General features: G+C 42.8%; 1 protein-coding gene across 2 annotated transcripts; it reads right to left on the bottom strand.

Annotated features, from left to right (window-relative positions):
* Positions 1 to 2,194: 2,194 nt before the first annotated feature.
* LOC123995772 (secretory phospholipase A2 receptor-like) lies at positions 2,195 to 7,517 on the bottom strand. Of its 2 annotated transcripts, none has more exons than XM_046299445.1 (4): positions 7,374 to 7,517; positions 6,969 to 7,049; positions 3,154 to 3,621; positions 2,195 to 2,909 (listed from the first exon to the last, which is right to left on the bottom strand). In XM_046299445.1, exons 2-4 carry the CDS (start codon positions 6,997 to 6,999, stop codon positions 2,551 to 2,553), a joined length of 858 nt encoding a protein of 285 aa, XP_046155401.1. In that variant the 5' UTR covers positions 7,000 to 7,049; positions 7,374 to 7,517; the 3' UTR covers positions 2,195 to 2,550. The 2 variants fall into 2 exon arrangements, with proteins under 2 accessions (XP_046155401.1, XP_046155402.1); XM_046299446.1 differs by having other exon boundaries at positions 6,969 to 7,001; positions 7,374 to 7,480.
* Positions 7,518 to 15,642: the final 8,125 nt, after the last annotated feature.

Raw genomic sequence — 15,642 nt, 5'->3', positions numbered from 1 at the left:
AACTGTTGTACAATATCATACAATGTAACGTAATACACTGGGAGTCAGATGCAGAAGAAGAGTTTAATAATGAATCGCTGCAGATGAACAAACCATGAGCCGCGTACAGAACATGAGAGAAAACAATACTACCTAAACACTGCCTATTGATGGCTAAACAAAGGGGAAATAATCAAGGAGCTAATGATGACCAGGTGTGCATAATAATTGTCGCAAGGGCCGGTGGTTATTAAACCTGCAACATCGAGTACTGGAGAGAGGTAGCGGGTGTAGACGTGACATACAAAACCTAGTAAAACTGCATTTTGACTGCACTGGGCCTTTAAGCTATAACTGTCACCTAAAATTGTATACAGTTGAGTTGGAAGTTTACATACACTTAGGTTGGAGTCATTAAAACTTGTTTTTTAACCACTCCACAAATGTCTTGTTAACAAACTATAGGTTTGGCAAGTCGGTTAGGACATCTACTTTGTGCATGACACAAGTAATTTTTCCAACAATTGTTTCCTGACAGATTTTTTCACTTATAATTCACTGTATCACAAATTCAGTGGGTCAGAAGTTCACATACACTAAGTTGACTGTGCCTTTAAACAGCTTGGAAAACTCCAGAAAATTATGTCACGGCTTTAGAAGCTTCTGATAGGCTAATTGACATCATTTGAGTCAATATGTGGTGTACCTGTGGATGTATTTCAAGGTCTACCTTCAAACGCAGTGCCTCTTTGCTTGACATCATGGGAAAATCAAAAGAAATCAGCCATTACCGCAGAAAACAAATTGCAGACCTCCAAAAGTCTGGTTCATCCTTGGGTGCAATTTCCAAACGCCTGAAGGTGCCACGTTCATCTGGACAAACAATGGTAGGCAAGTATAAGCACCATGGGACCATGCAGCCACCATACCACTCAGGAAGGAGACACGTTCTGTCTCCTAGAGATGAACGTACTTTGGTGCGAAAAGTGCAAGTCAATCCCAGAACAACAGCAAAGGACCTTGTGAAGATGCTGGAGGAAACAGTTGCTAAAGTATCTATATCCACAGTAAAACGAGTCCTATATCGACATAACCTGAAAGGCCGTTCAGCAAGGAAGAAGCCAGTGCTCCAAATCCGCCATAAAAAAGCCAGACTACAGTTTGCAACTGCACATGGAGACAAAGATCAAACTTTTTGGAGAAATGTCCCCTGGTCTGATGAAATGAAATAGAACAGTATGGCCATAATGACCATTGTTATGTTTGGAGGGAAAAGGGGGAGGCTTGCAAGCCGAAGAACACCATCCCAACCGTGAAGCACAGGGGTGGCAGCGCCATGGCAGCAACCATGATGCACGGGCGTGGCATGTTGTGGGGGTGCCTTGCTGCAGGAGGGACTGGCAGCATACTTCCAAAGTTGTGGCAAAATGGCTTAAGGACAACAATGTCAAGGTATTGGAGTGGCCATCACAAATCCCTGACCTCAATCCTATAGAAAATGTGTGGTCAGAACTGAAAAAGCGTGTGCGAGCAAGGAGGCTTACAAACCTGACTCAGTTACACCAGCTCTGTCAGGAGGAATGTGCCAAAATTCACCCAATTTATTGTGGGAAGCTTGTTGAAGGCTACCCAAAACATTTGACCGAAGTTAAACAATTTAAAGACAATGCACCAAATACTAATTGAGTGTAACTTCTGACCCACTGGGGATGTGATGAAAGAAATAAAAGCTGAAATAAATCATTCTCTCTACTAATATTCTGACATTTTACATTCTTAAAACGAAGTGGTGATCCTAAATGACCAAATAGAGAGAATTTTTACTGGGATTAAATGTCAGGAATTGTGAGAAACTGAGTTTAAATGTATTTGGCTAAGGTGTATGTAAACTTCTGACTTCAATTGTACATATAATGACTAAGGACTATCATCATTTAATCACCATCTGTAACGGCTTTCTTGTGGAGAAGGAGAGTCGGACCAAAATGCAGCGTGATGATGATTCATGATATTTTAATGAAGGAAAAAACTATACATGAAGAAACTACAAAATAATGAAATCCGAAACAGCCCTATCTGGTGCAAACACAAAGACAGGAACAATCACCCACAAAACACTCAAAGAATATGGCTGCCTAAATATGGTTCACAATCAGAGACAACGATACACACCTGCCTCTGATTGAGAACCACTCCAGACAGCCATAGACTTTGCTAGAAAACCCCACTAAGCTACAATCCCAATACCAACACACCACATACAAAAACCCCATGCCACACCCTGGCCTGGCCAAATAAATTAAGATAAACACAAAATACCTCGACCAGGGCGTGACACAATCGTATAATCTATATATTTTGTTCTAAACATTTAAAATATCAGAAATATCATGCAATTTTACTCAAATGTTACTGATATACTGTATATTGATAATATATTATATTGATAATGACTAGGTGTACATTACATTGCATGCTGTATGTAAAACAACGTTGGCTAAATTATTTCAATGAGCACTTACAACATTCAACATGTCAATCAATGGTAATGATAGACAAAAGGGAAATGTATCACTTTTCACAGATAAAATAGAACATGGACAGACAGTCCTTATCACTCCACTTGTTTCCCGCCACAGTTGCCATGGCACCACAGTGGTGGGACAGAGGCTGTTCTGGCTGTCTGTCCCCCTCCCAGTTATTCCAGTACCCTGTCAGTGGCAGCCCATTGGTCCAGACCCAAAACCCAAAGACACGACTCTGTCTCAGACCCACCCACACGGGACCGGGGACACCAGCACACCTCAGGTTCTGCTCCACAACCCTCTGGTCATTTTCAGATTCAATACGCAGCAGTCCATGGTAGTTATTATTGCAGTGGTTCAGAGCTTGTTCCCAGGTTTTTCTTTCCTCAACGATCTTCACCAAGTCTGAAGGAGTTCAATTCATAAGGGAAAAATAAAGGGTTCTTTTTTATTATTTTAACAGTTTTATAACCCTTGCACTGATACATGTCAAAAATGCATATTGTCCCATCTTACTCCGAACTATGTTGAAATATTGGCAGAAAAAAAAAAAATGATTTGGATAGTAATTTTACCCTTATTATCAATAGCGTAAAGTTATCCTGTATCCTACTCATGGTTGGACTTTTCCATTTGGACTTCCACTCACCCTCATAGCATAATGAAGCTCCTTGGTTTGCACTCTCAAGAGCTATCAGTCTTCCAGGATGAATTAATTTTACATAGGGTTGGTCATCACTTGGGTCCTTGTACCAGTTTCTATAGGCAGATCTCCCTCCATCAGACCACTCCCAGTCATCATTCAGCAGGCGGGTCAAGAAAGGAGCACAGTTTGGCTTTATGTATTTGCCTGTAGGTGGTGACAGTTGAGCTTCATCAAAAAGGTTTTCGTTGGACAAATTCTGTCTGTGCTCTTTGCGATTGAGACCTATCCAGGCGATGTATCTGCCGTTAGATGTCATTAACTCTATCAGCTGCTCAGCTTCCTCCTGATTGTATACAGTGATAAGATCAGTATGGTGGTTTCGGCAGTAGTTCCGTGCCTCTGTCCAAAATAAATATTCATGAATGAGATGGAACTGTCTGAGGTGGCTGAGCGCAGCTGTGAGGAAAACACCTGAGGACAGAAACAATTTGATTAAGTTCAATGTTAGCATGACCAACAAAAGAAGCATAAATTCTAAGAAGTCTGGGTAACACTTCATTTTAAGGGTCCATATTACAGTGTAATAACATATGTATTTACAGTAACAACTATTGTAGTTAACTGTAACAGTTCATACTTAAAGTGTAATAACAACATGTAACTGGTAGTAATTGCAGTACGTAATTTCAGAGGTGTAACAATGAATGCTTGTTACCATGATTGTTACAAATGGCCAGGTTTTCACTAAGAGATTATAGCCTATGCTCAATAGGCTCAAATGATTTGCCATTGAATGTGCACTGTTCAAACTATATCTCCACTCAGTGTTGTTGCGTGTAACATCTGGGTCATTTAACAATAAGGTACAGAAATAAAGTGAAACTTCCAGAAGCTTTAAAATGAGCCAGGTTGTCAGGATGGGTAATGTACAGTATAAGTACACACAAGTAAGTACCCCTCAATATACACATTTTAACTTGCTAAATCCTGTGTACATCTAGTAATTACATTGTACTTATGCAGCTATTACATGTACTCTGTAATATACTAGTGTGCTTATCCTCCCACTTGAATGGTGCTTCCAGAAACTTTAAAATTAGGGCCAGGTTGTCAAGATGGGTAATGTACTCTTCTGGATCCTGGACTTCATGACGGGCCAACCCCAGGTGATGACGGTAGGAAACATCACCTCCATCACGCTGACCCTTAATACAGGGGCCCCACATGGGTGTGTGCTTAGTCCCCTCCTGTACTCCCTGTTCACCCACGACTGTGTGGCCATGCACGACTCCCAGCACCATTATCAATTTCGCTGACAACACGACAGTGGTAGGCCTGATCACCGCCGACGATGAGTTAGCCTACAGGGAGGAGGTCAGTGACCTGGCAGTGTTGTGCCGGAGCAACACCCTCTCCCTCAACGTCAGCAAGACCAAGGAGTTGATTGTGGACTACATGAAACAGGGGTCTAGCACGCAGGCATCTACATTTTTGCAGTGGAGCAGATAGACAGCTTCAAGTTCCTCAGTGTCCAAATCACTAAAGACTTCAAATGGTTCACACTCACAGTCGTGAAGAAGGCATGACAGGGCATCTTCCCCCTCAGGCGGTTGAAAAAGTTTGGCATGGGCCCTCACATTCTGAAGAGGTTATACAGCTGTACCAATGAGAGCATATTGACTGTCTGCATCACTACTTGGTATGGCGATAGCACCTCCGTCGAACACCTGGCGCTACAGACGTTTGTGTGGACAGCCCAGTACATCACTTGGGCTGAGCTCCCTGCCATCCAGGACCTCTATATCAAATGGTGTGAAAAGAAGTGCTGGAACATTTTTACAAACGCCAACCCCCCAAGCCATAGACCGTTTTTTTTCTGCTGCCACATAGCAAGAGGTACCGGTGCATCAAGTCTGACACCAACAGGCTCTTGAACATGTGTTAACGTGTGTTAATAACACTGTGTCATGACTGGCCTGTTCGGGTCAGGTTACCGTGAACCACACTCCTACAAGAGGCATCTCTCACACCCGCCAGAGGGGGAGAGATCGACAGGTATGGAGGTGTTTTTTTTTATGACACCTCACGCCCATTGTAAATCTTAAGGCAGCAGACAAAATCCAAAATGGAATGCATGATGGGCCCATGGAGAACCTTCCTCAGAACAGTAACATGCAAAAAACTTTTGGGACAATATGTACCGTCAGCCAAAATTGTAGTAATGACGATAGATGGGATATGAAAATGAATGTTGTTTTTGTTATGTTATTAAAACTTAAATGACAACGTTATAATGAAAACATTGTAATTTGAAGAGTTTTCACAATATGTACCTGATGTTTGCGTACTGTATGATGTGTGGAAAATATCCAGATCAAAGGGAATGTTTTTGTAAAGATGAAATGTAAAGTTGGTTGTCTAAATTGAATCTGAGTAAAATCCAGACGTTGCCTCGTAACTAGTTGCGCCCAGAGAACCTGCCCTCAAGGCGGAAATGCCCTTTTCTGACCCGAGTGTACAAAACATGTGAGTTAAGAATTAACATATCAGACTAGGTGACCATGGTCTGAGTTGTAACCCTAAAACGCAACATGAGGTTGAGGAAGACAATGGAATGTCTTAATCCATGCTATGGATGAGTAGCTGTGTCTAAGAGGGTGAATTCAAGCAGACCCACCCGGTTACCACTCTCAAAGGAATCGTGTGTCTACACTGCTTTTATTCCTACACTGGAGCCCTGAACTAAACCCGCTGACCGTACTCAGAAGTCCCCATTTCAGAACAATGGCGAGGAAACCTACCACTGGTTGCCAGTGGTTTGCAGAAGAGGATGTCTTCCTTATTGACCCCCCCATAAGCGTAATGGACATACTGTGTACCAGGAGCTGTGCCAAGCCCACCATGTCTGTTGACTCATCCAGCTGTAACTCATAGAATTCACTAGCTTGTATGCAAAGCAGTAATTGTTTCAAAACATCTCCTGTCACTGATGCGGCGTGAAACAGTGTTGTTTGATGAAGTCATTGTCTGTATAGTTTTTTTGCACCTTTTCCCCCAGCATTGTCCCAGCCATATCCACGGCAGCAGGAAGAATTAAGTCCTCCACAATAGTATGGGGCTTGCCTGTCCTAGCCACTCGGTAGCTCACCATATAAGACGCTTCTAGCCCCTTCTTATTAATGGTATCTGTTGCTTTTATACATGTCTTACTACTCGAAAGTCCTTTTAATTCTCGCTCTAATTTACCAAATTGGCATGTTTTGTTTCTAAATGTCTGCGCTAGATTCAAGGTTTCATCAAGTTGTGAGATAGTACTTTTCAACATATAACACACTGTGGCTGAGGAAAGGCACCTCTCCCAATACAAGTAAACCCCAATCAAGGTAGTTCTCATCATATTTGCACCTCTTTGATGGTCTAATATCCCTTAAGAATTTCTACATAATGGTTGATATTCACCAAACTACACTACCGTAATCAGAATGAATGAAATTCATTGAGAGGAGGGGAATGTATTTCACAGTATTTTACTGTAATTATAAGAGATTGGTGCAAGAAGGTTGGCTGAACTTTACAGTAAACCTTTCAGTAATGTACTGTTAAACCAAAGTTTCTTTGGAATTTACTTAAACATACTGTACACCGTAAAAACAGTGTAGCACTAAAAATACAGCAATTTTCCCACAATGCATCATCATTTACAGTATGCTGCAGTAAAACAATTCAGCATTTTTTATTTACTGTTGGCAATACCTAGAATTCCCAAATAAATGTTTAGTTTTCCATTACAGTTTACAGTAGGTTGAGTGAATCCTTACCAGCTGAGAGTAGGAGCAGGAGAGGTGTCATGTCTATGGTGACAGCAGGGTCAGGAGAGACAGAGGAGAAGTGATAGGATGCTGTATGATAGGATGATGTATGAGGATATGTGTAAAAATGTATGTGTTCGAGTTTGCACACTTTGACCATTAGTATTTTCAATCAAGAAATCAAGATCAGAACACTAACACATTGAAAGTTCCAAATTTCAATTCCCCAAATACTCCGTCTCCACTTTATCAACATAACAAGTATATTATAGCAATACTGCAATGTGTCAAACAAATTCCAAATCCAGCTGTATCTAGAAAACTGACTTGTCCTTTTGAGTTACATGCATTTAGTAACCTCACAAACTGTTACAGTGTTGTCATTATCTCAGATAAATTGTTGTTATGTCTTACCTGCTGTGGGCTGTGTAGAGAATGATACGGTCTTGGCAGTGTAAATTATGACTGTCTCTGGCCTGTGTAGAATGAAGGGTTTGACTCTTGTGATTGGAGAAGTCTAATGATAACTTGGTTATTTAGTATTAATAGTGTTCTTGTTTTGCCTACCTAAACATATAATGTAAATCCTGGAGAGAGTGATGACACATGTTTTACATGAGCAAAACATTGGGACACTGGTAGGCAAAAGAGTTGGTAACCACAGATGGCACGCAGCCTATTTCCTTAATTTACCACCCCCCTCACCGAGGCTGAAGGTCAGTTGTGTATCTACATATGTAGGATTTTAATTTGAGCCAGTTTAAAATACTCCTGCACCAATAGGTAATGTGAATTACTACATGAATGAATGGACATTTCTGTAGGGGTTGATATATTTCTTGTAAGGTAAATTAAGTTTGACGTTTTAAAGTGGAAATTTCAATCTTCAGAAGCCTTTTTGAACCTCAAATACACTACAAGTTTAACCGCATTGAAGGGAAATTCTCCTGCAACAGGTTGGGTCAAATTAAGACCCTACATCTGTGATATAGAAAATGAGGTTGGCTTCGTACACAACTAAGGTCATACAACAGATGTACAACACATTTGACAGAATGGATGTGATACAAGGGATATGGTTGTGATATTATTAAATTGGAAACAGTGTAAAGCAGGGAACATGCATTCAGTTTGACACACTTGGTAAATGCATTGGCTACAAGTGTTAATGGCTTCAGAGAAAGTGCTTCAAGAATCACTAAGTGTTTAAGCATTCAGAAAAAAAACTGTAAGCTCTTGGAATGTTGAAATATTGGATGAACTAATTAAAAACCATTTGGATTGCAATTTTACCCATATTATGACTACCATAAAGTTATCCTGTATCGTACTCATGGTTAGACTTTTCTATTTGGACTTCCACTCACCTTCATAGCATAATGGAGCTTCTTGGTTTACACTCTCAAGTGCTATCAGTCTTCCAGGTTGAATTAATTTTACATAGGGTTGGTCATCACTTGGGTCCTTGTACCAGTTTGTCCCTCCATCAGACCACTCCCAGTCATCATACAGAAAACCGATCCAGAAATGAGTGGTGGTGATCATCCCTCTCTTCTTCACAGCCTCCTTCTGTCCATTGTTCCTGACGCTGACCAGGTCAGTTTACTCCTCTCTGCAGTAACTCTGAGCCTCATACCACACTCTAAAACATGATAGGTTTAAAACAGCACAATTAGGGTAAATATTGGACAGAACACACGTTGGGTTCATTTGAACCAGCCATTTGCTTCTCTTAGTTGGTTTGTTGGGGTATTAATGTTGGGAAATTGAGCTATGACCCACCGGGTCAGATCAGAAGACTGGAGGCATGGCTTAGTGGGAGCTTGGCTTTCAATTAGATATTTTTGGCCACCCATGAGCTTAAATGTAGTTCTAGTTTGTGTTGTGTCGTATTGTCATCACATTTTCAAGTTTACCACTGACACTTCTGTATCTTTTGTCAGACTTACACAAGGGTGTAGGGTCTGTGACTATCATTAAATGTCAAGACTGTTATTTTATCAAATCAATTCTCTATCTGCAAATATTATTAGGTGATTAAACCTCTTTAGGGAATGTGAGACGCTAGCGTCCCACCTGGCCAACATCCGGTGAAATTGCAGAGTTCCAAATTCAAAAACAGAAATGCTCATAATAAAATTTCATAAAACATACAAGTGTTATACATTGGCTTAAATATGAACTTCTTGGAAATCCAGCCGCTGTGTCAGATTTCAAAAAAGCTTTACGGCGAAAGCATGCAATGCCATTATCTGAGGACAGCAACCAGCACACTAAAGCATATGTGGCAGGTTAAAGGAAATACTCATAGCCTGTTATACATTAAAAAGTATTAGTAAGTACAAAGGGTACGAATTGTGAGAGGAACGTGTAAACGTTATATTGATTACTTTATTTTGTGGTGCCTAATGGAAGCGTAGAAATGTTAATCTGTGATCTACTAAATGCTCTTAATCTATGAGCCTAAGATCGATTGCTCTGGTCTCCACCCAAGTTCCCCGGGAAATCGGTCTTTCCTCATTGCACTAAAAGTTATCATTGAGGAAACAATACCGTATCACTCTCGTGATTATTTCTCCCCTTTTACAGGTACGTTATTGATGATAAAAAAAGAGTAATTTAAATGTAATAACTTGCTAACATGTCAAGAGTGTTTAAGGTGTCTTAGTATCATCTTGAGGAAGTTAGAGTTAAGTTTGCAGAGAGTAATATGAGCCCTGCTCGTTTGCAGCGAAGAATAGCTTCGTACTGAGAGTAACTGCCATTTTATGTCGATTGTGAATGAACATGTGCGTTGTTAATAAGGTATTTTGCGGTGTTATTTGTATAATGGTTTGTCAAACACTTTATTGTGTAACGGTTTTCGTCTTCCTCCTCTGACGACGAGGAGTAGTAGGAAGGATCGGAGGACCAATGCACAGTGTGGTATGTGTTCATTATATTTATTTATAACTCAGAACATGAAATAATAAAACAACAAAGAGAATGAACTGAAACTGAAACAGTCCTGTACGGTGCATACATAAAACAGAGAACAGAAAATAATCACCCACACAATAGAAAACAGGCTACCTAAATACGGTTCTAAATCAGGGACAACGATTGACAGCTGCCTCTGATTGAGAACCATACCAGGTCAAACACAGAAATAGCAAATCATAGAAAAAACGAACATAAACAGCCCACCCAACTCACGCCCTGACCATACTAAAACAAAGACATAATAAAAGAACTAAGGTCCGAACGTGACAGTACCCCCCCCCCCCCCCCCAAAGGTGCGGACTCCGGCCGAAAAACCTAAACCTATAGGGGAGGGTCTGGGTGGGTGTCTGTCCGCAGTGGTGGCTCTGGCGTGGGACCTGGACCCCACTCCACCATGGTCCTCTTCCGCCTCTTTACCCGCCTCCGTGGCCTCTTTAACGCGCCGACCCTTGCCGCTGACCTCGGACTGGGGACCCAAGCCACGGTCCCGAATGGATGGGAGATTCCGGCAGCACCGGACGGACGGGAGATCCCGGCAGCACTGGACGGACGGGAGATCACGTCAGCACGGGACAGGCGGGAGACTCCGGCAGCTCCGGAGTGAAGGGCGATTCTGGCAGCGCCGGCATGACAGGCGATTCTGGCAGCTACTGGCTTACAGGCAGCTCTGGCAGCTCCTGGCTGACTGGAGGCTCTGGCAGCTCCTGGCTGACTGGTGGCTCTGGCAGCTCCTGGCTGACAGACGGGAGTCTCTGGCAGCAGCCCAGGACAGACGGAAGTCTCTGGCAGCAGCTGAGGACAGACGGGAGTCTCTGGCAGCAGCTCAGGACAGACGGGAGACTCTGGCAGCTCAGGACAGACGGGAGACTCTGGCAGCTCAGGACAGACGGGAGACTCTGGCAGCTCAGGACAGATGGAGACTCTGGCAGCGCTGGGCATGAGGAAGACTCTGGCAGCACTGGACAGGCGGGAGCACTTGTAGGGAGGAGACGGAGAGACAGCCTGGTGCGGGGGGCTGCCACCGGAGGGCTGGTGCGTGGAGGTGGCACTGGATAGACTGGACCGTGAAGGAGCACTGGAGCTCTTGAGTACCGAGCCTGCCCAACCTTACCTGGTTGAATGCTCCCCATAGCCAGGCCAGTGCGGCGAGGTGGAATAGCCCGCACTGGGCTGTGCTGGCGAACTGGGGACACCATGCGTAGGGCTGGTGCCATGTACCCCGGCCCGAGGAGACACACTGGAGACCAGATGCGCGGAGCCGGCTTCATGGCACCTGGCTCGATGCCCACTCCAGCCCGGCCGATACGAGGCGCTGCTATGTACCGTACCGGGCTATGCCTGCGCATCGGGGACACCGTTCACCTCACGGCATAACACGGTGCCTGCCTGGTCCCCCTCTCTCTATGGTAAGCATGGGGATTTGGCTCAGGTCTCCTACCTGACTTAGCCACACTCCCCGTGTGCCACCCCCCCAAGACATTTTTGGGGCTGCCTCTCGGGCTTCCAACCGCGCTGCCGTGCTGCCTCCTCATACCACCGCCTCTCGGCTTTCGCTGCCTCCAGCTCTTCCTTGGGGCGGCGATACTCTCCCGGCTGTACCCAGGGTCCCTTGCCATCCAGGATCTCCTCCCATGTCCCGGAGTCTGGAGAACGCTGCTGCTGCCCGTTACCACGCTGCTTGGTCCTTTGGTGGTGGGTGATTCTGCAGCGGTTTTCGTCTTCCTCCTCTGACAACGAGGAGGAGTAGTAGGAAGGATCGGAGGACCAATGCGCAGTGTGGTAAGTGTTCATTATGTGTATTTATAACTTAGAACATTAAATAATAAAACAACAAAGGGAACGAAATTAAACCGTAACAGTCCTGTACGGTGCATACATAAAACACAGAACAGAAAATAATCACCCACGAAACACAATCGAAAACAGGCTACCTAATAATGGTTCTCAATTAGGGACAATGATTGACAGCTGCCTCTGATTGAGAACCATACCAGGCCAAAACCAGAAATAGCAAATCATAGAAAAACTAACATAGACAACCCACCCAACTCACGCCCTGACCATACTAAAACAAAGACATAATAAAAGAAATAAGGTCAGAACATGACATATTGCCTGTTGATAAATTGAGTTATGGTTTACTGAGTTAAAGCTTTGTGCTTGACAGCTATGTTGAAATTAGCATCTGTTTCAGTGAATTACAGTGTATACTGTTGTGACTTGAATAAGCCTTGTACCGTAAAAACGATCTATTTCCTGTAGATCTGTTGTTCTGTAAAATGTGTTACTTTTGTAAAATGATTGCACTAAAAGTTCTCAATACCGTATCACTCTCGTGATTATTTCTCCCCTTTTTCAGGGGCGTAACCCATACAGACATTTCCCAGCCAGGTAGAGGAGTCACCAAAGTCAGAAATACCAATAAAATTAATCTCTTACTTTTGATGGTCTTGTGGTGGATGACTCAGAATTAGTTGGGTAACATAGATAATTAAGATGTTTTGTCTGCATAATATGCTTATGTGATATACTTGTTATTTAGAATGTATCCCTTTGGACTCTAGTGTTGGTAGTTGCACTTTTCCCTCAGCTAGGGCTCAGTCATTTGGGGCCCAGAAAGGGGAGAGGTCAGGCTGGAACATTGGTTTCTTATGTGAATGTGCCTTTACCTATTCTTAAACCATGTGAATGGATGGCGTGATTAATGGGGAACCAAATACTTGTCTCCACAATGTCTGTGCACAAGTCACTCCCTCCTTTTCCATTTGGGGGGAGGTGTATGGCAGTGTCTGGAACTATTGTATGTCCTCTCTGATGTTGCACTTATCCTGGGATAGTGTATGACCTAGAGGCTCACTCCCCGCAGTGAGCTTGTCCAGGAGTGCGGTTGAAAGGGGGGTTTACTTGAGATGGGTGTATCTAGAGTTGACAATTGATACATTGATAAGTCCCTAGTGGGCTAAACCGGTATGACGGTTTGGTAGTCAATGGAAAGGGGTGGGGACAGGAAAAGAGTGAGAAAGACAAATGGATTCACTACACACAGTTGATAATTATATTAAATGCTAATCCTTTGCACATGAACGGTCGCTCATTCGAAAACAATTGCAATGTATATATTTATGCCCATATGTCATTGTTGTCTCTCTGTTGGAATCACCGGTCCGTCTTGTGGAGAGTCAGTTCATCAGAGAGCCTTTAACATCCCTAGAAGTCACAATGTCTTTCGTAGTTGTCGCTTTCTCAGCGGCTCTGGATAGTGTCTGTTGTAATGGGTACGTCAGGCATACGGATGGTCGTTGCATAGAATAGATGCTTCTGCGGTTGTCACTATTCTTGTACTAGACTTACGTAATTTCCAGCTGCAGACAAGTTATTCGACGTCTAGTCTCAGAGTTGAACCAGTCGTGTAGGCAGCGCTACATGGTCTCTGTGGTTGTTAATCATTTCACACATAGCGTCAGCTGCATGTTTTCTAGTCTTCTTAACCATTTGAGTTATCCGTCTTACCATGGGTCTCTGGCATGAAATGTACATTTCGTCGCGGGTGGTTTTATACTCTGGAGTAGAAAAGGAAGGTTTCATGATGCCTGATGTACTGTCTGGCTCACGGGGGTGTGGCTGCTGACTAGATAATCTTTATATGAAAATCCATACTCTCATTTTCATCTTTTCACAAATAGTTTCATATTTACTAATTCATTTAATACAACATCTAGATGTAAATCTGATAATTGAAAAGTGTACACAAACAGAGATACAGTAATATGTGTTTCCTGTCTTTCATGAGGTCACCAAATGAAACAACTTCATCATGACTGTCCCTCTTGGATTTAGGGGGCGCTATTTTAATTTTTGGATGAAAAACGTTCCCGTTTTAAACAAGATATTTTGTCACGAAAAGATGCTCGACTATGCATATAATTGACAGCTTTGGAAAGAAGACACTCTGACGTTTCCAAAACTGCAAAGATATTGTCTGTGAGTGTGAAACCCAGATAAAAATCCAACCAGGAAGTGCCACATTTTTTGAAACCGCCTCATGCCAATGACTCTTTATATGGCTGTGAATGAGCTACGAATGAGCTTACAATTTCCACGTATTCCCCAAGGTGTCTACAGCTTTGTGACATCTTTTTAGGAATTTCCATTGAAGAATGGCTGTAATGGCTGTAAGGGACCATATAGCATGTCGTCACATAATGTCTCCCGCAGAAAACCTTGCGTAAAATATTGAGGTAGCCATTTTTCAATCGCTTCTTATGAGAAACCAATTGCCTCGACGGATATATTATCGAATATATATGTTAAAAACACCTTGAGGATGGATCCTAAAAAACGTTTGCCGTGTTTCTGTCGATATTATGGAGCAAATTTTGATAAAAGTTTGCTGTTATAGTTTTCGATTATAGTCAGTCGATTTCTCAGCCATGCATGATGAAGAAATGGGAGCTATTTTTCCTACAAAAATAATATTTTTGGAAAAAAAGGAACATTTGCTATCTAACTGGGAGTCTCCTGGGTGAAAGCATCTGAAGTTCTTCAAAGGTAAATTATTTAATTTGGTTGCTTTTCTTATTTTTGTGAAAATGTTGCCTGCTGCCAGCAGAGCCTAGCATAGCATTATGCCATGATAAACTTACACAAATGATTGTCTAGCGTTGGCTGTAACGCATATTTTGAAAATCTGAGATGACAGTGTTGTTAACAAAAGGCTAACCTTGTGTTTGAATATATTTATTTCATTTAATTTGCGATTTTCATGAATAGGAAAAATTGCATTATGCTAATGCGTTTGAGGCTATGATTACATCAAAAGAGAGCGCCTGGGGAATAGGAGTGGAGCTAGGCACTCCAGGGCCTCGATTCACCTCTACATTGCCAGAGGAACAGAGGAGGAGTAGGATAAGGGGACGGCTAAAAGCAATAAGAATTGGTCGTCTAAAACGTCTGGACCAGAAAGTAAAAGGAGGTTTCTGGGGGCGAAAAATAGCTTCAAGGTATAATGTACAGACAAAGGTATGGTAGGATGTGAATACAGTGGAGGTAAACCTATGTATAGAGTGATGATGAGAGAGATATTGTCTCTAGAAACATCATTGAAACCAGGAGATCATCGCATGTGTGGAACTAATAAGTTGGATAAGGTATAGTAAGCAGGACTAGAGGCTCTACAGTGAAATAAGCCAATAAACACTAACCAGAACAGCAATGGACAAGGTATATTGACATTAAGGAGAGGCATGCTTAGTCGAGTGATCAAAAGGGTCCAGTGATTGGTTGGTTGGGGTCACGGCGATTGAGACAGCTAGCCCGGCCATTGGTAGCAAGCTAGCATAGGATGGAGGTCTGTTATTAGCCACCTCGTGCATTTCCGTCGGTAGGATTAGTGGGGTTCCATGTGGTAGAGGGGATGAATCCAATTCACACAAAAAAAACAAAAAAAAACAATAGATATAGTTATAGAGGCCCAAGAAAAAAAAGAAAAAGAAAAAATGTCTGATAGGTCTATTCAAATAGCAGCCGAGAAGACAGCTAACGGTTAGCGGACCTCAGATGGGCGTTCAGGTAACGTCGCGACGGAGGAGCCAGCCGGATAACTCCCTCGGGTAGATAACGTCGGTAGTCCAGATGTGAAGGCCCGGTGGGGCTCCGTGTTGGCAGTAAAACGGGTCCGGATAGGTGATTGTAGCCCAGGAGT

Source organism: Oncorhynchus gorbuscha, linkage group LG14 (genome assembly GCF_021184085.1).
Source record: "Oncorhynchus gorbuscha isolate QuinsamMale2020 ecotype Even-year linkage group LG14, OgorEven_v1.0, whole genome shotgun sequence".
Classification (NCBI taxonomy): Eukaryota; Metazoa; Chordata; class Actinopteri; order Salmoniformes; family Salmonidae; genus Oncorhynchus; species Oncorhynchus gorbuscha.
This window is presented reverse-complemented; position numbering and strand designations above follow the sequence as displayed.